The 24291-nt window shown below is 30.7% G+C and overlaps 2 protein-coding genes across 2 annotated transcripts; one reads left to right on the forward strand and one right to left on the reverse strand.

The window, feature by feature from the left end:
- The first annotated feature begins 2843 nt into the window (after positions 1-2843).
- Positions 2844-4366, forward strand: LOC105176127 (heavy metal-associated isoprenylated plant protein 21). The gene is made up of 3 exons (XM_011098833.3): positions 2844-3001; positions 3248-3323; positions 3814-4366. Exons 1-3 carry the CDS (start codon positions 2924-2926, stop codon positions 4101-4103), a joined length of 444 nt encoding a protein of 147 aa, XP_011097135.1. The 5' UTR covers positions 2844-2923; the 3' UTR covers positions 4104-4366.
- Positions 4367-10240: 5874 nt separating this feature from the next.
- On the reverse strand, positions 10241-17577 carry LOC105176126 (AAR2 protein family). The gene is made up of 13 exons (XM_011098832.3): positions 17349-17577; positions 17124-17206; positions 16814-16871; positions 16058-16117; positions 15248-15377; positions 14155-14378; positions 13988-14080; positions 13771-13842; positions 13008-13040; positions 12052-12183; positions 11640-11696; positions 10658-10753; positions 10241-10576 (listed from the first exon to the last, which is right to left on the reverse strand). The coding sequence occupies exons 1-13, from the start codon at positions 17442-17444 to the stop codon at positions 10547-10549; spliced, it is 1164 nt and encodes a 387-aa protein (XP_011097134.2). The 5' UTR covers positions 17445-17577; the 3' UTR covers positions 10241-10546.
- Between the last annotated feature and the right edge of the window lie 6714 nt (positions 17578-24291).

The following is a 24291-nucleotide window of genomic DNA, read 5'->3' on the forward strand; positions in this document are numbered from 1 at the left end:
GTAGAATAATTCCACCAAGACAAGATGGACACGCAACTTAGGCCTCGTTTGGTTTATGGAATTATGCATGACGATGACGATGACGATGAATAATTCCTTATTTGGTTAGATTTTTCTACCTCTTGCTAGAATCACGTTTTTTTAATCTTCTATTATGTTGCTGATTAATTAGAAAATATAATATTATTAATAAATTGGAATCAACTTAGATCAAACTCAAGATACTAATCGAATAGTATCCTGTCCCCCTTAATTTTGTTCTTCATGTTTTATCAACCAAACCAAACAAGGCTTTAGTAAAAATAACCTTATATTTTCTGTTCAAAACAAAACAAACATAGAACCGTTGTCCCCTTGAGTTTAATATGATGTGAGAAGAAAAAGAAATATGGAAAATAAGAAGAGAGATTAAAGGGTAAATTATATTTTTGCATCCGAATTATGTTTATTTTTACACTTTGCTATTTTTTTTTTGTCAACTTACACTCTCGACTTTGCGAAATTTGTACAGTCATTTATGACAATTTGTTGATCAATTTTTTTGTTAGAAAAAAAATCACATGTGCTATTTTACCTGTATATTGTGTTTAAATATCACATGTGCAGTGCATGTGATGTTTTTTCTGGCAAAAAAATGACCGAAAAATTATTATATATAGCAAAATGTAAATTTTACAAAGTTGAAAAAAAAAATTTAAATGACAAAGCGTAAAAATACATATAATTCAGTACCCTAAAATACTTAATGAAATGAGAATCACCTTAAGTTGAATATGTGGAAAAAGAATGCTTAATAAATAATTAGGTAAAAGAATAATTAAAAAAGGGGTTAAAAAAACTTACTAATTAATATTACTTGTATTAAAATGTGATTGTAATGTAATTCAATATCAGAAGTGATTATCGAAAAGAGGTCCAAACAATACAAAATACTCCGCTCGGACTTAAAATACATCTTGAAACTTAGTATAAGAAATTATGCAAATAATTTGAAAATTTTAAAAGAAGATTAAATTATTATTATTTGGCAATGAATTTAGCGGGATCAAAATTTTAAGTTCTTGTGAGTCCAAAATGAACATTAGAAGCGAGATATTTCTTCTCTATAATTAGAAAAAAAAATTAATATTGTAAAATTTCACAGTCGGCCTCGACAAAAAAAAATTGAAAAGTTTTTTCCCTCCAAATTTTATATTTTTGTTATTAAAAATTCTAGCAAAATCAACAACAAAAAATATCTTGTTAAATTCGATCATCCCTGACGTAAAATTATCAACATAAACATTATTCTGGAAGGAATTTGTATGGTGACTAATAATATTATTTTTGTAGTGACTACTCAACCGTATTATCAAACAGGAGTTTAAACTAATACAAAGTCCAACATCTATATCTATACTATATAAAAGGAAAGGCTCACATACTTATAAACGATAAGTAATGACACCGTCGTACCATTTTTTGTAAAGCCAAAAATACTTTTAAACTGATCTTATCATCCAACTTTCCGAATTTTACTTTAATTGATAAATTAGTCTTCTTTTTTTTATTTGTTTTTCCCCTTTTTTTTAATATAATGTATTTATTATATGCATGTAGAAACGACGTACCGCAACAATTAGTTAAAAAATAATCTCAATTTAATTTTTTACAAAATTAAATTTAAATAAATTTATAAGCAATAATGCATTCGACGAGATTCGACTTGTTTACGGCCCCGTAAAGGGGGAATCAAGGAACAGAAGCAAATGTTGTGGGGACAATATATGACCAATAAACAACTGAAAAGCAAAGCCCACACACCAAAGCAGACACTCAAACACTTTACACCTCTCATCATTCACATATAAACAAATCATACTGCACCACAGTTTGTGAGCATTCATTTGGTTATTTTTGTTTCGGTAAATTATGTTTACAGTCCTTCAACTTTATTGTAATTATAAAAACCCTCGGGTTAGATTAGTAAATTATATTTACACTCTTTGAATTTTTAATATCTTACAAACAAAATCGACAAATAGTGAAAAGACAGAAATATCCTTCCGGAGCTATGGACCGAAAGAAATGTGATGAATAGAAGAGATAAGGGATTCTTTAATTTTGTAATATATACTTTTAAGGGATCATATTTTTGACTAATAAAAATCAAATGGTTGTATCTTATTTAATTTAAACCAACCGTCTCAATTTAGTATTTAATAAAAATGCTCATTTATTTATGTATAATATCAAAAATAGAAAGTCATAGAAAAATTAACATGTAATAAGATTTGTGGACATATTTACGAAACTAGGATAAAATTGAATATTCTTGTATGTATTTTATTATTTTTTTTGCATTATGTACATTTTATTTTATACTAGTAATTGTACTATTGACACAACAAAAAATTGGTGTCGCAACATCGCCAGCGTCATTTGTAAGTGAAAAATGTCTTTTTTTTTCTATTGGCTAGTATAGATGTATGAATAAACATATATATTTTTATTTTAATTCAATATAGTTGTATACTTTTAACATGTATAATTTACTAAGTAACATTATGTTATATTTTTTTACTATATACTTTATGTTTTTGACATTGCATATATATAAGTATATATATATATATATGTACAACAAAGATCTTATATATTTTATACAGTAGCTCCGCATGTTAAAAAAGTTCATTGATTTACTTAAACGGTAATTTTATCTCATAAAGACGATAAAATTGAGTCTGTTTGTAATTAAAAACAAACGGGTATGAATATTATTCAAACTCTGACAGAAGGGAATTAATGTAAGACAGAATAAACGTCGAGGGACGTAAATATAATTTTGAATTCAAAATATGTTGACAGCTTATTTGGGCTCTCCAACAGTATAAATATGAAGATGCCCTCTTCTTTGCTTTCTGCCTGAGAGAAATCAGCAAAAATGGGTGCTCTCTACTGTCTTTCAAACTTCTGCACCCTCACCACCAACTCCACCAGAACCAAAAGGAGATCAATGCAGGTACTCTCTCTCTCTCTCTCTATATATATATATATATATATGTGTGTGTGTGTGTGTGTGTGTTTTCAACCAGCTACATTGCTTGTTAACACAAACACACACGTGTGTGTGTGTGTGTGAATGTGGTTGGATTTTGCTTATATATGTTGATTGATGTTCTTGTTTTTGTATCAGCCTCTCTCTCTCTCTCTCTCTATATATATATATATATATATATCTGAGGGTTGTTTGTCTTTGTTTTTGCAGACGGTGGAGATCAAAGTGAAAATGGATTGCGATGGATGTGAGAGAAAAGTGAAGAACGCTGTTAAAAACCTGAGAGGTAATTCACAACATTCATACCTTTTTTTCTTCATATCTTTTCTTCCCTTTTTCAGTAATAATGTTGTGTTTAGATTCGATGAATTCAGAGTTGGCGATTTCATATTCATACTAATGAAAGGTTTGGAAAATCCGATTGGACAGTCGAAATCATTTCTCCAAATCCAAGTCCGTCCATCCAAACGGAGCCTAAATGCCCGTAAAAATACTTGATATGGATATTTGTGGAAATATTTCACAAAAATTACAGTTACTCATGAAATTAATTCTTGACTCACACATAGGATTCTCTAATTTATATCCACATGCATGAATATCATAAAAGGGAAATTAATTCAAATATTATCCATGGAATTATTTAAGATTACAAAAAGTTTTCTAATAATTACAACTTTTATTTATTTATGCTGAAAAAAGCAGATGTTCTTTTGATAGTGAAAAAACCAAGCTGATCATGAGCATTTTCTCACAAACTCTCTGATCTTCATCAGGAGTGAAAACTGTGGAAATCAACCGAAAGCAAAGCCGGGTAACGGTGAGCGGCTACGTCGATCCAAACAAGGTGTTGAAGAGTGTAAAGAACACAGGTAAAGGAGCTGAGTTCTGGCCTTACATCCCATACAACAGAGTTCAGTATCCACATGTTTCTCAAGTCTACGACAAGAAGGCTCCCGAAGGCTACGTAAGAAACGTTCAGGCCGTTCCTGTGCCTAACGCAACTGAAGAAACGTTTGCGTATCTGTTCAGTGATGACAACCCCAACGCATGTTCTATTATGTGAAATTTGATCTCATTTTCTGACTCAGAGACGGCAATTGTTGTATCTGTTTCTTGTGGAGTGATGAGTTAGTTTTTTCGGAGTTAAAGAGTGTTGAGACAGTCATGTTTTAGTACTTGTCAAAGTGTTTTGAGGCATATGATGAGGTGAAATCCTTGTACAACAAATTTTGTTGTTCATCAGCTGTATTGATTAACTTCTGTAATAGCAACATTTTGCAGCATTGAGATTGATTCTTTGATATGGGATAATGTTCATTTGAATTACTTCTGCTTTGCAACAATTTCATGAAGAATTTCTAATCGGAAAAATTGCATTTTCCGTCCCGTAACTTGCAACCTAGGACACTTTCAGTCTCATTGCTTGTGGGATTCTCGAAAATAGTCCTATAATCTTAAAAAATTCTCACTTTCAAACTCCCAATTAATTCATAAGGAAATTGATGAAAAAAAACCACGTACAAATCACATGACCATGGCAGTAGCCTTTTCCCTTCATTATGAAACAATGATGGACACATTACTTGCACCTGATTTTTTCGGTCAATTTTCTAAAGAAGTTGGAAAGATGACTAAAAACGAGACTCTTGACAAGTTACGGAACTATTTCTGAGAATTACTTAAGCAATAGGACTGAAAATGTGCTAGGCCTAAGTTACGGAATGAAAAAGTCAATTTTTCTAAATTCTAACATTCAATTGATAGTATATGTTAGAGTACGGAGTCTGACTTTATATTACATTATATTTCAACTTTCATGCAACCAACTTGACTAATTTTTTTATTACAAACTTATCACTTACATAGCGCATAATTCTTGATGGGTAATCATTATTATTCCATTCTAGTAATTATCAAAATTCAAATATCCCCAACTCCCTATACATAAGATTAATTCATTTTAAGAATAAAATAAAATAGAGATTTTACGTATGTCGTACATACTTTAATTTTTAATTCGTAACGTTACATGACAAGTGTACAATCCGATACCCAAAACCAATCACCAAATAAATAGTAGAACACTTTCTACATAATTAACTGAATCTAACCAAATCAAGCCCCTATAATTCGCACTTTCACATTGCCATTTTCTTCCTACAAGTGTTATTCCATTGCCCTTTTTCATTAAGGTGGAACTTCATCTTTTCCTTTACTTTAGTTTGCTTTTGGATAGCCGAATTTATTTATCTATTTACCAAAGTTTTTTGGTTATTTTTTTTAAATCAATTATAATTATATCATAATTTTCAATCATTAACAATTAATATCTGCTTATTACAAAATGTCAAATATGTATAACCGATCGTTCAGTAACTACTATTAAAATAAAACAATTTTCAGACATTGATGGGATTCGAAAACACTTTTGTCTTAGTTGGTGAAATATTCGAAAAATTTTGCTTTATCCTAAAAGATTTACTACTTAAGAAAAGTATGAAGAGAAAAAGGAGTACAGTAAGTCCACTGTGATATTGCAGTTTCCTTTTTTTTTTTTTTCAACTTTTTGTGGGGTTAATTTTGTTGTACGTTCGTACGTTAAAAATGGTTCTTTATTTCAATCTTGTGCTTTACTTTTGTTTGTGGAATTTTAATTGTTACTGAGAATTTAGGACATATGGCAATTATTGGGACAATGGTAAAATATTAATTTACTTTACTTAGTGATCGTAACTGCTCAAAAGGATAATATTAGTCACAAAATATTTTATGGTAATTTTAGTTTTATTGTTGTATAATTCTAAAAAACTTGTTAGTGACAGATTTACCTTGCTGCAATTTTAATTCTGTAATTATAGGTCTTTGGTGTTTTGATCCTTTAAGAAATTGAACTTTCGATTTGATCTGTTATTTTTGTAAATTTTGCGATTTCAAGACATTTGTTTCGCGCAAAATTTGAAAAATACACTGAAAATGATATACACCGGAACATGACTTGCACGTTGCTCATTTTTGGCAAATTTAGAACTTTTTGAAATAAATTATGTCACCAAATCGTAGAATCTACAATATTAATAAACCAAATCGCAAGTTCCATTTCTTTAGGACTGCTCAACACCTATAATTACGTGACTCAAATTCCAATAAGATCGTAACATATTTTGTGTAAATTATTCCAATAAATAATCTATATTATGTACCATATCTTGTTTTTTTTTTCTCTTGGTTACTAATTATTGCCGATGACGACTTCTGTGCAATAATTGTCACTATTAAAATTATAAAAATTATTGCACTCACAATATTAAAATTCTTACCACTTATGTATATAATTCTTGACAATTTTAATATTATTATTTGTTTATTTGTTGTTAATGTTAGTGAGAATTGTGGGAAGGGTGTGAGCCAGTGAGAAGATGAGTACTGAATGAATTTTGCTGCCTGATAAGGAATATTTATACGACTGGCAATATATGAACAGATGTGTGTTAGGCCCTGCAAAAGTGACGGAATTTTTGACCACCTTTTGTAAAGATGCAGCACAACACTTGATTATTATTACAACTTCAAAATAGAATTTCAAGCAAAGATTTTGAGGCAATAAAAATTAGGCAAATTACAATCACGGTACCGTTGTTTGTCATAATTATAAATATCTATTCATTACTTGAAAAATTATACATATTTTCGTAAAATTAATGACTATCTAACAAATACTCCATCGAGTCCACGCATTGTAGGGGATGTTTGTTAGACGACTATTAATTCCAGGAGATATTTATTATATTGTTGAATGACGAAAGGGTATTTGTAATTATGACAAATTTTATGAAGTATTTTATAATTTACCCGAAAAAATTATTGTTTCATACTATACTTAGTATTTGACTACTTGCATTCTTCCCAAGGAAATTAATAACAATTACTCCCTCTATTAATTTCAAAATGGTTAATTATACTTAGATTCTCTCTAAAACTATGAAATTAAACGTTTTCTTAAAAAAAAAAAGAAAATCTTGAAATTATGCTTGTACCCCCTTCAAGAATTGACCATTTACAATTGTATTACTCTCATTAGGATTTGAAAGAAAAATGCCGACGTCAACAAAAAAATTACAAAACCTTTTATCCTAGTGATATTTTTATATTTATAAGAGTAAAAGTAATATATATATATATAGTGTGATTATAATAAACTAGTATAACAGAATGCTGAATAATGAGTAAAATTAAAAGTTTATGTAATTTTTTTGCTGACGTCAGTACTTTTCGTCTAAATCTCAACAAAAGGAGTACACTTATAAATGGAGAAGTCTCAGAAGGGTGCAAGTGTAACTTTAAATGTTTTTTCAAGAGAAAGTGTAATAGTTTAAATTTTTATGACGTCTAAGTATACTATAAAATACGTATTATAATTCACTTAAATTTTTGCTTTAATTAAATTTAAGATATTATCATTTTTAGAAAAGTCTACTAAATCTTCGTGTGGTCCAATTATATATTTTTTAAAGTTTTGTTTTATAGTTTTTATGTGTATATTTTCTGGATAATTAGATTACATTGTTTTTACAGTTCAAATATCAATTTACGATTGTAATCATATCATTTCTGGGCTAAGAAAAAATCTTATAAATTCATTCATTTTTTAAAGTGCATAAAATGTCGAATTTTATTTTAAAAATAAAACTTTAAAAATCAAAAAAAGATGATGCAGTTTATAAAATATTAATAAAGACAATTTATTATTTACTTGGAGGAATTTGTTAAAATATTATAAATATATTAGAAAATTTTTGTTATTCCTCGAAAGATTTTATAAGATCATAACAATTTTATTTGTAAATTTTATAAGCTCCTTTTTTAAAAAGTTTATCAATATTTGGTTGCATTTTATAAGCTCGCAACTATATATTAAACAAGAACTTATAAGCTCGACCAAACACCAATTATTACTTTGTAGTAAACTAATTACAACTACTAAGAAAGTTGATAAAATATAATTATTAGGGATTAGTTTTAATCAAATTGTGAACGTGTGTAGAAAATATAAAAAAGAAATACAATTGAAAAAAAGTAAATTTTACATTATTCGAAAAACTCTCCTATACCCATGAGATAAGATTGTCGCAAGTGAACTCTCCTACGTTCACATTTGCTCAAGATTAGTTTGTATTAAGATTGTTTCGAGTTAATTCTCATACGCACGTTCATAGTTTTTTAAGACCAATCAGTTCCTATCTCTTACGTCTATGCTCATTGAGTTTGGATGTAATATTTGGGATTGACTCCAAACTCCAATATATTAATAAGATTCAAATTTAAAATCCCATAATTTTTTAACCACAATTTTGTCATTGAAACAATGAAATAAATTACATTTAAACTCATATAAAATAAAATAAATACACATACGTCTAATGAGACTCAAAATCATAATTTTAAATTTGTTCGTAGAATCTGAACATTAACCGGTAAACTAAAACATGATTGTAAAAGGGGTTTGACCTATTTGAAAAGATAATGTGTGGAGGATGTGAAGAATGGTGATCTTAAAAAGTGTAAAACCAATAATCCTTAGTTGGAAAGTAGAGGTGAAAGAGAGGGGAGTGGTCAAATCAACCCCCAAAAAATGCGGTGAATTAATGGAGATTCAAAATGAAGACACTGACTTTAATTTGTGGAGAGGGAATAAGATTCTTGTGCTACTTATATATATATATATATATATATATATATATACCCCATTTCATTTCATGTAAATGGGATTAAAGTGAACTTCATTTATAAAAGTTTGGTTTTATACCTCCATTTTAAGGCTCAATTTGGCCAAGTTTCTATTCATATTTGTTTTATATAAAATAGTGTAAACTATAACTGTCTCGTTTGAAATTTGATATAATTATAAATATTTTTTTATTATTTAAAATATTATAAATGTCTTCTTGTTTTAACGTCCGTCTAACGACGAATTAGTCTATTCCGTTAGCTTTCATTAGGATTCCTTTCAATAATTTCTAGTGAACCGACTAAAATACATTTTTAAATTATGACCTAAATATAATTAGAGACTTCCAGATATGATGTTTGATATTATAAAATAATTCATGGGATTTAGCTGTAATTTTTTGTTTTTATCAAAGTCAAATTCCAACTAAATTGATTTTAGTAATTTAGAATTTTCAGGCTTATTAATTGATTTTATAATTTTCTCAATTTAATCATAATTTTTAAATTTTAATTCTTTAACTCTTTTCTTAGTTTATATTCAAACACTCAACGAAGTTATAATTGTTCAAATCACACGAAATTTTTTTTTATCAATTTTATCCAATTTTTAACATTTTAAATATTTTCGTGCCACATCTGATACGAAACATAGATAAAAATGAATTACTGAATCAAATTTTCAATCTTAATCTTATATTTAATGAATATTTTTCTTTAAAGTTAATACAATCATGTTTATGTAGTTATATAGTTAGAGATAATACAAACATATCACAGAATTTTCAGAGGGAGAAAATCCATTGCTTCAATTTTGTGAAAATTAGGTAGATGAGGATTTTTGCCCCAACCCCCCCCCCCCCCACACACACACACACTGGTTCATTTCACCATCCCGACTAATGAATTAGTAAAATTTATTTGTTCAATGAAATCTTTTGCATTCACTGGTTCCATTGTTCCCACCACTTCATACTTAATGGTTAGATTAGAATCTTCCAACGAAGCTCGTAATCTAATTTATTCTTGAGTCAACCTTTTTACTCTTTATTGGCTCGAAGCTCTTGATTTTTCCTTCTATATGAAAGATTCATTTAATAGTTCATTATGGATGAATCAATTAGTATTGTATGTGTGTGTAGAATCACATTATAAATGGAATTTTGCTTTTGAAGGGTTGTTTCATCAAAAGTAATATTTTACTTTAGGACCAATATGAAGTGGAATAATAAACTTGAAATGTTTTGAATGGAAAGAAATTGTAAATGAAAGTTGAAAGATGTGAGAAATAAGCATAGGAGGAGTCACCAAGCTAGAAGCTGTAAGTTAAGTTAGAAATATGTAGTAATACAAAACTGAGGAAGGTGGATAGGTTAAGAGGGATGGATATATAGAACCATAAAAAGTTATGTAAGTTGTTGCTTGTTTTTAATAAACTCCATCAGTAAAGGGAACTTCTCAAAATCACAGGATTAGTAATCAGAAAGTACTGACTCATATATATTGATTGATGCAACAACATATGGTAAATGTACATTAACTAAAACATAATTCTTGAATATCTTCAACAAAAGGGTGTTACAGGTTGCTACAAACTGTCATCTGGACAAATAACGTGTCGTGCGTTAGTGAAGGTAGGTGCGCTACACACATCAGAACCATTTGCTGCGTATATATCACTGTTAATTGGAAGTGGAGAAGAACTAGCATGCTAGCACTCCCATCATAGAAGGTACAAACAAGATTATACTTCAGTTCATGTCTTTCCTGCAACCAGCCATATCAATCCAAAATCTCTACCACTGGAGCATACTGCAGAATTCAAATATGAAATTAACATAGAAAAAGGAAGAGTGATTAGAAACAATAAATATATTGCAGCAGTCTACACACCTCATCATCTTCCTCAAAGTAAATTCCATCTACCGCACTGTTCTGCTGAAATTGCCATCCCAAAGAGTCCTCAAGCAGCTCTTTCAGTCTCCTCGTCTGCAGAAAGTAAAGGCAGATCAGCTACTTATGGTTTCCTTTCTTAAAGAAGCTTTCTATTACTTGATCTCCCAGACATATGTTTGTTTTACCACCATATAAACTTCAAAATTGCACTTCCTTTGCTTTTTTATGTTTCTGAGTCAAATCTAGAAATTGAGAATAACCATGGCCAGAGCATTACAAAGCTATTACTGCTATTCAGTTATTAAAGAAGGATCTGTTTCCTGACCTAATGTGGGCAAACGCAACATAAAGAAAAAAATGGGATAACATATTAGGCGATGCCTCTTTTCCCAACATAGTTTCCCCGTAGGGTGCAAAGCAAGGAAGGAGACCCATATTTTATCTACATTAAATATTATTCTCGCATCTCGTTTATAATTTGGAAACAACAAAACCAATTTTGACACAATCCAAACACCTAGAAATGGTAAAAGCAAGATGGAAATGGAAAATTAATCAAATGCAACTCTAATCTCCGTTGACATAAATCTTTAGCAGTCGGATTGAAAAATTCCTCAAGAGTGGTAAAATTTTATCACTTTGCTAAATATCTCAATGGAAAATCCATTATGTAGAGAAAACATAGAAATTGAAATTACAGTCATTTCCTAATAAGTAAGAGTAGTTGAAGGAAAACACTACTTGGGAAAGTAGGATAGCGACCCCTAACACAGTGCGCACACACACACACCCCAATAAAATAAAATAAAATAAAAAGCTTTTTCCCGTCAGTTTACCAGATTTAAGTGGAAACCAGAAGAAAAGAAAGTACCAATGGGGATTTTGACGCTAAAGTGAATCAATTCTTTCAAGTAGCAGAAAGATGATTAATTCTCTTCCTGTTAAAAGTTGATACTTAAGGATAAGTTAAAATACACACCCAAGAGAGAAGGTCACCATCAACCACTGGAGCTTCTAGCACCAACGAGAAGAAATCCTGAAATGGAGAAGGTACAGATCTGTAAGTCCAATGCTTATTTAATGAACCAGTGAACATCACTGAGGAGCAAGATGAAGGTTCCAATTTGTTCAGGAATACATAAAAGTTGATTAAACCACATTTTCATATGTTTGAAATTAGTGGCCATTTAGTACTTCTCGAAATTCAGAAAAATGACAAAATGAACTTAGTGGCAAATTTGTCTCAGTTACGACTAACCAAAAAAACACTAATTGCATTGCACCTAAATTAGAGACAGCATTACAATTACAAACTTGATGATAACAATATCCAAATTCCTAATATCAATAGCAGAAAGATTAACACATTAACATCGGCCCTATGACATTACCTTGCAGAGGTGGTGCAGAAAGTTATCAGAAGACAACCAAGATTCATCCAACAATGCTGACACTCCTTCAGGCATATCCTTCTGGTCCTTTGAAAATCCATATTTCAACTGGTGATAAATGACTTTAATAAACTGTGGAGACAACAATTTTACAGCTTAGTACGACGATGACTAAGAGAAACGTGATATAATATCTTACAGTTACAATAGTAATTGTAATGGAATAGTAATCAATTGAAAAGAAACAGAGCAGATGCAAAACATTTGTGAAACAACATCACAAGAGGCCTGGGTGAGTTTTTCAATGATTACTGTTGAAATCTTATACTTCTTCTAAGTAACTTAATGCTTCTACTCCCTTCTATTTCTGAAATAACATACAATTCCCTAAAAGGGATGCTTTTCTTCAAAAATACTGTGGGAAACTCGTGACATGGCCTCATTACCAGGAAAAGAATGTTAATTAACAATGTCATAGTGACAAGATCTTCCATCTTGTCACAGTCGTGATATCCACAAAATCATTTATAATATTTTTCCCCATATATTGCCTCACTAATTCCTTACCATTAATCTTAGCAAAAAATGTTAAGTCTACAAGAGCTTTCACTGTTTCCATCTTTCACCTAATACTGTAGACCTATTTTAAAATGGATAGTAATACCCAAATCTGATTGTCATACTGATCATTCACAAAATGTATGTGCAACGTCACATCTAATGCAATGATAATGTTTTTCCACATACACTTGGCTATGCAGATAAGACAATATGTTCAAAACCATACAGTCATGATACATTCATATTAAATGATTATATTTTCCTAATTTCCTATTTTTTATAAAACCAATGAAACTTTGCAACATCCTCCTTAATAGACTTATATTTTCATGAGATAATGCTCAAGCAACCACAGTTCCACCACATGAAAGTAGAGACGAGCTTCAATAGAATACCTTGGTAAATAGCTGACTCCTGGTGTTAAGAGGCTACAAAGAGAGAAAACACATGTAAGCATTTATACAAAACCACAGTTTTCAAAAGGGTACAAAATCTATTTAAGGATGATCTCAGCCAAGTGCCAAATTTGAGGTTACAACACATACATTATACATATCAAATATAAACATCTTCTAGACGTGCCTTTTCAAATCATAGAATCCTTTAAATAGGAAGAAAAATAAAATGTGAATTATATGAACAAAGCTAAGAAGTACAAAACATCACATTTTTCTCCCAGAGGCTAACCACAGACTCGACAAACTAAAATACGATATAGCAGCAGGGTCCCAACCACCTCTAAATCGTATTCAATTAAATCATAATTCCTTGACAACCTACTTATTTGACTCTAGAGCTCTCAACTGAGTAATGTGAAAGGCAAAAATGACACATCAAATTTCACGCATAAAGGACCAAGTATTGGACAGGCTGCAATGTCTCAGTTTCATTTAAAAGCACTACATAAAAGGTAATGGAGGTTCTGCTTAGATTGGAGCTTCACCCAACAATTTAAATTAAAAAATGAATTTTAGCAACCATAGTTTGGCCGCAAGCCAATTCTCCAATTTGGGGGCAATCTTCACATGATGAACAAACTCAATAGCATTTACAGTGAAGTTCTCCCCGAATACTTCATCATTATCTGGAATAAACTCACAAAAGACGATTTTCTTTTACGGTAAGTGAAGAATTTTAAAAGTTAGATGCGCAACTTACAGCTTCTGTACAACCAAATAAGAGACTCACTAAAAGCTTCCACTGGAGGAATGCTTCAAGGGATTGACCCATCTGCATATATTTGCATAGTTTAAAATGTGAGTTAACCAAGTACAACAGTCCTATGAATCTATATAGAGGTCCAAGCTTCTTATAGTTCAGACAGATGGATGCTTAAGCATAGATGAAAACATCTTCAAGCAGAGTTCTCCATTACCAGAAATGCAATGAACGCAAACTGCAACTCTGCTAGAAGTGCATCTTCATCGCCTCCATATTCTTTCATCAGTATCCCTTCCAACAGCTGTGTCTAAAGAATCGAATAATAGTTTCCTATATCAGCATACAGCAAATCTCCAATTTAATGTAACAACTTCCAAATACCTTGTCAATATTTAAACTAGTAAGCTCTTTGCCACACATTCCCTTATGTTTGACAACTCGTGGAATTGCAGTGTAATAGCAACCTCTTTTTTGTGATTTCTCTTCAGGTGCTGAAAACTTGCTGCTCTTTAACTGCTCAGCTAAGGCTTTCTCCATGGCTGATTTAGAAAACTTTCCAACCATTTCAGATTCGCAGGCAACAGAGATTTCTCCTCCAATAGGCTCTGTAAAGTGTATATCCATTTTAAATCACTAAACAAAAGCAACTACATAACGTACAATGGGTACAATGTAGTATTACAAATGATGAATCCAAAGAAAAGGCAAGCATTGATATATGATAGAGTTAAAACCCCTGGACAAGAAAAGTAAAAATAAGGTCTTCCTGGGAGAAAAGAATTCCACATCCCCATTCTGACTGAAAAGATTGTGGCGCTACCAAAGGCCTATAGCCATTACATGGGGAGTCTCTGTGAGAACAGCTATAAGAAGAGGCATGAGTAACAAACTATTTTTGTTCCTTCTATCCATGAACATTGAGCCTACATATCCCCACCAGGGCTACTAGATTTTCTCCATTTAATGCTTAATATCAAGTGCCTCTATTGATATAACTAAGTCTCTGCTCATCTATGAAATCGTTTATTCTTCCATCTCTTAGGTAAGCTGTGACAATCAATAGTAACAACTGCAAAAGCCTAACAAAAACATGAGATTTATCCACAAAGGACAGCAGATCATTCATGGTTCTATGTCAGGCAGATGAAAAGATTATAACATCAAATGGTCAAAAAGTAGATGATAGAAATATGTTCAAAGTGCAAAACTCCAAGAACATCCATCGAGGTAAAAAAATGTAGTTGGTTGTAAGGTATTTGTTTCTTGCTGATGTGCAATTCCATTATCCATAAGCTCATTCACACCGTCCGTTAGTTCTCCCTTGTTTATAAATTAATCACACTCATTGGGTATCAAAAAGTTCAGCCGGCTAATACAATAAATTTAAGGTCAAAAGGAATGAAGAATCAACTTATGCAGGAATCCTAGGATCTTGATTTGAACAGGAAATAACAATATACCAGTTCAAACCTACCTATGCGCTCAACTGTATCCTTGGTGATATAGCTGGATAAGCGTTTCCAATCCCCATACTGACTCAATGTGTATGGTCCAAGCTGTTTATCAAATTCCAGCCTTTTAACTGCATCAGAGTATCTCCCTTCCTGTATAAGAAAAAGGTAACTAAGGAGCGTCACAAACACATAGTAACAAGGTGATTTTGTTGATTATGAACATGATTGCAACCCTTTCTTTTTAGAAACATAAATTACTAACCAAGAAACCAAATTGAACTTACAGATAAAACTGTTTCTACTATATACTAGCAGACATTTGTTGCAAGATACTGCGCCCTGCATAAAACAACAGTATCTCTAACCGAAAATGTGTTGGGCCATCTGATTCGAAGCACCTAAGCACTCATCTAAAGGTAACACAAGCATTTCTAGATAATCTAAAGCATCATCTGGGAACGGGCCTACTCCACCATTAGGAAGATTGAAATTCAAGTAAAAAACAAAAAAGAGAAGAAGGTTGATGCTTGGGTTGCATTCTGAGCAACCGACCACATTCATTTTCTTTCTAAGGCAAAGAAACCAAAAACACCAATCTCAAAAACCAAGAAAACAGAAAAGCTGTTGTCTCACATGTTCAAAATGTGGCTAATACGCAAATAAAATCTCCACAGGCACTGATAGAACTTTGCAAGAAGCTTTTTCAACTTCAGAAAGTACCCAAAACTTTCAGGCTTCAAGCAACAAGCGATTCCTATGATTATGACTTACAGGTCATCCACGTATGCATCATCAAGAGAAAATTAATAAATAGTTATAGAACGACTCACCTCCTCTTCCAACAACTTGACAAACCGCTCTTCATTTTGATCCCATTTACGAACAATCACCTGTCATTCCCATTTTAATTACAAGGTTAGTCCTGGATGCGTGATCTGTTGTCAGAGGATGGGATTAATTTATAAGTTAGAAATTCAACACATGAAAGAATAAATAACTTGATACTTAAGTAAATATAATCAACAAAAACATAACTGGAATGCTGGAAACTAAAACAGTCAGCCATCCTTATTTGTCATGTGCTCACCACAAGCCACACTATATTAGTAAGGTGCTCATCAATGAGCATCTACAGGCTGCATGTTGACTACATGATGGCTTCAATTGCCCCACAGGAGATACAAAGACTGGCTAAACAAGATGCAAAAACTGATTTTTTCCAAAACTAGGAGTCCTCTTATAGCTCATCCTACATCATAGCCATCATATTTCATTATTTATATTAAGCCACCACACAGATTCATGATAGTTCAAATCAAATGTCACTTTTCACATGCTGAGATATGCATAAGATGCCAAACAGAAGACTCCATTTCTAAAGTATTATCCTGCAAATGACCAGAGCAACATTCAGAGAGTAATAGAATGTATCAAACAAACAATCAGATCAAAATTAGACACATCTTTTGTGGTCTGTATACTAGACAATCAACGTGAAATCTAAATTAAGATACTTCAACATAATGACCGCTTAGCGAAGGCAATATCAAGAGCATAATAACTGAAAGATGTAATAATGATAAAACCTGTGAAGGGGTGGCATCAATAAAGAAGCCAACAACTGGGGAGAACTCACTGCCTTCCCTGGACAATCACACACATACAAGACAAATCAAAATTTCCCATTAGAAACAACATTTGAACTACGACTATGATTATCAGTGGGAAACTTACGAGCTCAGTTAGTAAATATCTTCATACTCATTACTTTAGATTCAACCATCCCTTCTATAAATATCAGAATAATACAAACTTAATATTCCCTCGGGAACTAAGCAAATAGTAACCAAAGTATTGGAAAGCATTGAATCAACCAATGAGTTAAAAGAAGCTCACCTGTTAGCCGAGCTATAGTAAACAAAGTGAATGCCAGGGGGAATCATCTTGATACCCTTGAAATTAGGACCCGATGAAAACATCTGCAAACAATATGCAATCCCACAGTTACGATCACAATTCACAACCTCTTTTCAATTCATTTATTTACTTATGGGTTACAACAGCAACTATCCGAAAAGCTCAATTCTTGCCCAATCAATTTCCACAGAAACAGTCACAAACCTGGGTATCGATGCCAATGAGAGTGTACTGAGGAACATCGAGCAGAAGAAGCGTAGCACCGTGCTTCACAAACTCTAAGGCCGTCTCTGGGTCCATTACTGCTAACAACTTGTGCTTTCAATCACTTTCTGTTTTTAGGGTTTCACGGGTTGAATTTCTGGTACTCCGTCCAGTTCTTTTGGTCATCCATAGTTGGCGTTCCCGGGAAATCCAGAAACCTCCTTTCGTAATCTGGGTTTTTCGTTTTTCTTTCATTTGCACTTTTACCCCTGCTTTTTCTTATATTATAAATAACCCCCCAGAAAATTGCGAAATTATACGTACAAATTTTATTTGTTTGTGTTTTCATTTTCAATTTCATCAAAAAATATGTGTTTTCAATTTTATTTAGACTTTCGTGTGAAAAGAGAATGTGTTTGGATTAATTAATAAAATTATATTGTATATTGAATTATGGTGTCAAATGAATATATTTTCAATGAGAATATATATAAACAATCAAGTTTTTTCATTTTAATCACTGTTTCAAAAACTGAAAACTGTGAATGAAAACACAGACAAACAAATGTGATTAGATACAGTACTCAAGTCACCAAAATATCCTTAGATATTGCAAAAATTCCTAAATACTCTAAAGATCTGCATGTTTTTACTTGGGTGAAAAACTAACTCGATAATATCATCAATGATGAAGACCTTATCAACAAATCTCAATCGATACTACAGACCTCAATTATAAATACATCACCCTCTAGACATCAAGCATATTCTATATTGGTCTTTTGATCGAAATCTTTGAGTATAAAGTTTCGAAAATAAATATCTATTTGCGCAACACAATTGACGATCACGACAAAACTATTTAATTTATATTTTATATTTATTTTTATTAATTAAGGAGAATAATGCGACACCTGTTGTTTATTTTATCTCAAGTTTATTTAATGTTTCATGACGGATGTTAATAATAAGGGTAAATTACAGTTGCTTTTTTTTAGATCCATGTAATTACGAATACCTTCTTATTGTTTGAAAAATTAGAAATACCTTCCAAAAATAAAAAATAATTATATAATTTGTAGACAGTGATGTAGAAATTACTACTTTGCGCTTACTGAATCTTTTTGTTTGAAAAGAAAAATATTCAAAAAAAATAAAAAAGAAAAAAAATTATGAGGGCCGGTAAAGTAGATAACCCATAAAGCATATTAATCCATCATAATATTATTAGAAATTTCTAAATAATATGTAAAATTGTACTTCATAATCCAAAAGGGCATTTTGTGCAATTGACCATAAAAATTAAATAAAAACCTAACAGATGTTAACGAAATAAGCTCATTATTGGACAAGCGTTAAAGTTAGGGGGTATTTATAATTTTACAAATAATAAAAAATATAATTATGATTGTACCAAATTTTAGGAAATGTATATGCCGCTTACCCTAATATGAATGTGAGCTATGGCCAATTCATCTAGCAGGAACACAACAACTTTTATAGGACTGCAAATTTGTACTAAAATTTATTATGAAAATGATAAAAAAAAATAAAAATAAACAGTATTTCAATTGAAAATGACATAAAAGAAAATTTGGTTTGAATCTTAGTGAAAATGCTTATTTTTATGGAAATTGCGACTTAGTTTACGGAAAACAAGCCTCTCAAATCACTCTTCTGATCTTATTATTGCCTAGTAAAAAGAGGACATTAAAAAATAAAAATAATATTATATTATATTTTCAAAATATAATATCTAAAGGATAAATCAAATCCAAATAAATTTTCATTTCTCACACCTATACAAAAAAACCAATTAAAGAATTTTCATCCTATTGAAAATGTTATAAACTGGAAATAAAAATTTAATCGGTACATGTTTTAACTTTCACCAAACAGTACAGAATTCAAGTGTTTGTGAAATTTAAATTAAATATTTTTTAGATTATAGCTTAAATTAAGTAATATGAATCAATGACTCACACCGCCCCTGATCAATTATTTTGGTTTGGGGACAAGTCACACATTCAATGAACTCGTGCGGGCCGGGCCATGACGATGAATCTTGACGTTTAATCTATCATGATCATGTTTACTAGGGGGTATAAGATGTGATATTCTGACAAATCGTTCTTAATAATATGTTCACTAGCTAATTCCCTTCCCGTTTTAAAAATACAAAAGAAAATGGTTTCCTTTCTACAAAAAGGGACTACTTTGATAATTTTATAGATTTAAGAGATTAAAATGATAAAATCAAACGTAATTGACCATTTTACCTTCCAAAAAGTCAAACTCCGGCACATTTTTCCCAGAAAATGGTTAGAAGTACTAAATTGAGACAAAATTAAAATTTAGGGGTGTTAAAATTAAAAAGTGAATTTGAGAAACTAAAATAATTTTAAACAAAAATTTAAGGGATCAAATATAATATTTACCCTAATTTTATTATGAAAATACGTGATACGTTAGATTTTTCGATATTTATGATCTAATTCCTTACAAAAACAGCTCAACCAAATATGATCTCACAATTTGAAGGCTCGGTTGATGACACCACCCTCCCAACTTGATGATGCTTGATATTACACGTAAATTCTCTTTAATTTGAAAAAAATTATATCTAATACAATTGGTGTTTGTTTCTATCCAGAAAATAAATTAATTAGTCAAATTTTACGAAATTTATTGATATTAGCAAAATTAATTAAATAAAAATTCATATTTACCTCGATTAACTTATTATTGGCTCATCACAAGTCAAACAAATTATTTCTGACCAAACAACCTTTATAAGGGTGAAATACACCTCCTCACACATATTAGTACGTAAAGATGTATAAGGATAATTTGATCTAAAAAAGATTAGTTTGACTTGCAATAAATCAGTAATAAATCAATTTAAACTATATATAAATTTTCATTCGACTCTTCTTTTTGCTTATATCGACAAACTATGTAAATTTCAAGTATATAAATAACTATTCATTAAATAAAAACAAATATTAAAAGTATTAGATATCATTTTTTATATTTAGAGGAAAGAAGTGTAATATCACTAAAGCATCCAACTTGATGGGTGCTTCACATGTGGCCCACACTATATTGTAATTTTCAAAAAATTACCGATACCACATTTAGAATGACTTTTTATATAATTTTTTTTTTGTTAAATGCAATTTACTTCCATATATTAATAAAAAAGTGTAAAAGAATTTCTATAAAAAAAAAAGTGTAATTTACTTTTTTTGTAATTTAAAAAATGATACAATTTACCTCTTCTTATTATTAACTCATGATTTACGCTCTTTTTTCTTTTTTTTTTTTTTAAATTTTCGTCCAACTAATACATATCGAACTAAAAGTAAAAAATAAATAATAAATTACTTCCTATATTTTGAAAAAAGTAGCAAATTACCTCTTATTTAAATCAATGACAGATAGTAGTTTGCTTTATTTTTTGAAACACATAAGTCATTTCCTAATTTATTTTTCATAGGAGGTATTTGCTCATTTCAATATCACATGGGATAAATTGCATTGAATCCTATATTATAATAAATGATATAGTACAGTTAAGCCGTAAGGGTGAGACTTTTTTCCCATTTGAGTTTTAGATTAAGCCTGCATAATATATGGACGAATCATAAGTTGTTAATTTTTCTTATATATGACGTCACGTCAACGTGTGAGAAGGGACTATCTGCTTAAACAACTCCAAAGAGTCGGTTGTGCTTGTGGAACGTTGGGTTTAAACTATGCCAAAAGAATACACATATCTCAATATTTCCACGAAACATAAAACTGGCCAGATCATTTTTCATAATCAATATATAACATTATCGTCACAGGCAAATTTATATTTAAATCAACTCGATCCCACAATTTACCTAATAAGAAGGCAACTCATTCCACTTGAACCACTATAATGACGTAACGACCAACTATACTTAGAGAGTGTTTGGACTAACTTATTATAAACCCTTTAAAACACTTTATAAGATATTCTATAGCTAATAAGATGCCTTATAAGATATCGTAGGAACTTATAAGCTCTTTCAAAAAAAGTAAGGAGCTATTGACTTATAATTCTAAAATCTTAACAAATTCTTTCGAATTAATCACAACTTGTCGTTACAATCTTATTTTACCCAAACACTCCATTAATATAAGATCTTTTAAATGAGCTAGCCAAACACTCTCTTAATCATGGCGTGTTGTACGTACATATGTATGTATGTATGTATGTATGTATGTATGTATATAGGTATAATATGTATGTATATATAAATACAAAACTTACATGCACATAACGCATTTTAGTAATTGTTACGTACAAGTACGATAAAAGAAGTGGTTGTTGTGCCAGATATGTACCATTATGAATTATTTAATATAATAATAGTACAACAAAATAAGAATTCCACAAAAAAGGCATGAGTCATGAGTCTGTATAATTTTCAAAAAGTGAAGTAATACAAGGATAATATGCGTTGCTATATCTTTTTCTATTAATTTTATGAGTTTAAGTTCTCAAATCCAATTATTATATTAACATGCAAGCAAATTCATGAAACATATAAAACTAAATATAAAAAATAATATATGTATATATGTATATTGAATAAATAGTCGTGTATTACATACGAAACAAAAAAAAAAAAAGATTGAACTTAATAAGAAATCTATTTACAGATCATGTTTAATCGGATCAAATCACTCGTACGCAGTATCATTTTTCTTGAATTGTATATCATTCATACGGTAAATTTTTATTATACTGGTGGTGTGATTATTTCAAGTTGAAAAATCTTTATTGTTGTTCAACGAGTGTCACAAATGAATCCCTTTAAGCTGTTCATATTTTACCTCAAATCAACTGAACTAATCCGGCAGAAGATTTCCATCATTATCATACAGAATCCTGCCGGAGAAATCAAGCGGCCGGCACTTTTCTCCTTTGATGATCGTCTTCTTCCAAACGACGCCGTCTTCTTCTTCTTCCTCTTCCTCTTCCCCTTCCCTATAGCTGTACTCCTCTGCTTCTCCCACGTCCTCCACTTTCCTCCACGAAATCATCTTAGCCATCAACAGCGCCTTACTGCTCAAGCTGCTCTTCATCTTCTCCATCACCGGCTTCTTCTTACCTCCCAATCTCACCCTTCTCTTTTCTCCTCTGCTCCTCGACGATTTCAGCGCTCCCTTGTGAGCGCCGCACAGGAACATCACCACTGAAAATACAGAAATTACAGCAGTTAATACTACGAAGAAGGTGATTAACGGCGGTAAAAGGCGGAGCTTTTGTGTTGGGAGCAGCGTACTCGGCAACCGCCTCGCCATGGATGTCCCCGGATTAGGTAAAAAGACGGAGAAGGCTTTGCGAGAGATGAAGGTACGGAGGAATAAGAGAAAAGGGGAGGTGAGGTGTGAGAGTAGCGATAGTTGAAGCCCACTAGTGTATTCATTCATTGATGATGGGGGAAACGGATTTTATTGAAATTTGATATAATTATAAATATCTCTATTATTTAAAAATTATGGGTACGTGATATTTCATAAAATTATATAATCTTTTGATGTAAATTTAAATTGTTAATTTTGACCTTGGTGTATTTGTTTTTTCAAGAAAAATAGGAAAATTGTAAAAAATATGAAGAAAATTTTAATAGATAAGAAAAATTATGATTGACAGTTTAGAAAGATATTTTGATTAGTTTACCAAAGAAAATAAATGAATATCTAATGGAGATTCGCAGATTAAACTAGTTGTTGGACGACTATTAAAATCAGAAAAATATTAGTAATTTTCCTAACAACGAATGAGTATTTGTAGTTACATTGCAAACCTCATGAAAATTCTTATGATTTTTACCTTTTATATTATTTAGAAAAAAATTTATACAGATTATAAATATATGTTAAATGAAATAAAAAATATAAGACAATTTGAAATAAAAAATTCTAATCCATCTTAAAGTAGTTATAACGATTGGCAAACGTAAATTAATCGTTGTTATATTTATCTTTTTCACATATACCCATCATCTTTTATAAACTATTTTATTAATAATTTACTATTTGTAGTCATTTAAAGTCAATTTATTTTATTAGCTTCGATCAGTTATCCATTTCATCGTTCTTATTTTCCATTCCATTAATCAAATACGATAAAATTTTAAAGGGCAAAATGTATTTCTTTGGACCTGTAACTCTAATGTCCGTGTACTTTTAATCCACTTCAATTTTAATATTATAATTAATAACAATAATTTATGAAAAATATAATTAAATAAAATAATAAAATTAAAATTATGCATAAACATCGAATATAGTAAAATCAACAGTAAAATTAATTTATCAAAAAAAATGAAAAGAAAAAAGAGGAAAAAGAAAAAGACAAAAAGACAAAATACGACGTCGTGTCCTACCGGTGAGGAGTAGACTTGACTGACTGACTGACCTGGGTCGACGATAATACGAGTCAGCTGTCGTAGTAGATGGGTTGTTGGATGGTCACCACCACAATTCAAGATAAACGGTGGCCCCTAACCAACTGTACAACGCCGTCTTGCAAGGGACGAAATGCAAACGCCCCATATAAACTTTCTCTTCCTTTCAACTTATCATTCTACTGCTTATTCCGCGTATTCGATGTCTGTGTATAATTTAAATTTTTTTATAATATTTAAAATAAATTAAAATGTTTTTTAAAATTTATTTTAATTATAATTATTTTCTCGTTGTTTGAAAATAATTATATTTCTATTACTATAATGGTCTAATAAATACGCATTTGTAACAACGTATTGCAAAGGACATTTATTTAAACGATCGTAAAAAATGGAAGGTATTTTGTGTCAATCTAAATTATTCTATATTTAATTGATTATTTTTTTTTAGTGAGTTGACTACAATCACGTCACGACTTTCAATCAACATTAAT

This window comes from Sesamum indicum, linkage group LG13 (assembly GCF_026168435.1).
Source record: "Sesamum indicum cultivar Baizhima isolate 11 linkage group LG13, ASM2616843v1, whole genome shotgun sequence".
Taxonomy (NCBI): Eukaryota; Viridiplantae; Streptophyta; class Magnoliopsida; order Lamiales; family Pedaliaceae; genus Sesamum; species Sesamum indicum.

Excerpts from the sequence above, each read along its gene's own strand:
- LOC105176127 (XM_011098833.3), top strand. The coding sequence starts at position 2,924 with ATGGGTGCTCTCTACTGTCTTTCAAACTTCTGCACCCTCACCACCAAC. Across the intron at positions 3,002-3,247 it reads CCAAAAGGAGATCAATGCAG|ACGGTGGAGATCAAAGTGAA; the intron begins GTACTCTCTCTC and ends TTGTTTTTGCAG. Across the intron at positions 3,324-3,813 it reads CGCTGTTAAAAACCTGAGAG|GAGTGAAAACTGTGGAAATC; the intron begins GTAATTCACAAC and ends GATCTTCATCAG.
- LOC105176126 (XM_011098832.3), bottom strand. The coding sequence starts at position 17,444 with ATGGACCCAGAGACGGCCTTAGAGTTTGTGAAGCACGGTGCTACGCTT. Across the intron at positions 14,379-15,247 it reads GGATACAGTTGAGCGCATAG|AGCCTATTGGAGGAGAAATC; the intron begins GTAGGTTTGAAC and ends TACACTTTACAG. Across the intron at positions 13,843-13,987 it reads TTGCGTTCATTGCATTTCTG|ATGGGTCAATCCCTTGAAGC; the intron begins GTAATGGAGAAC and ends AAATATATGCAG.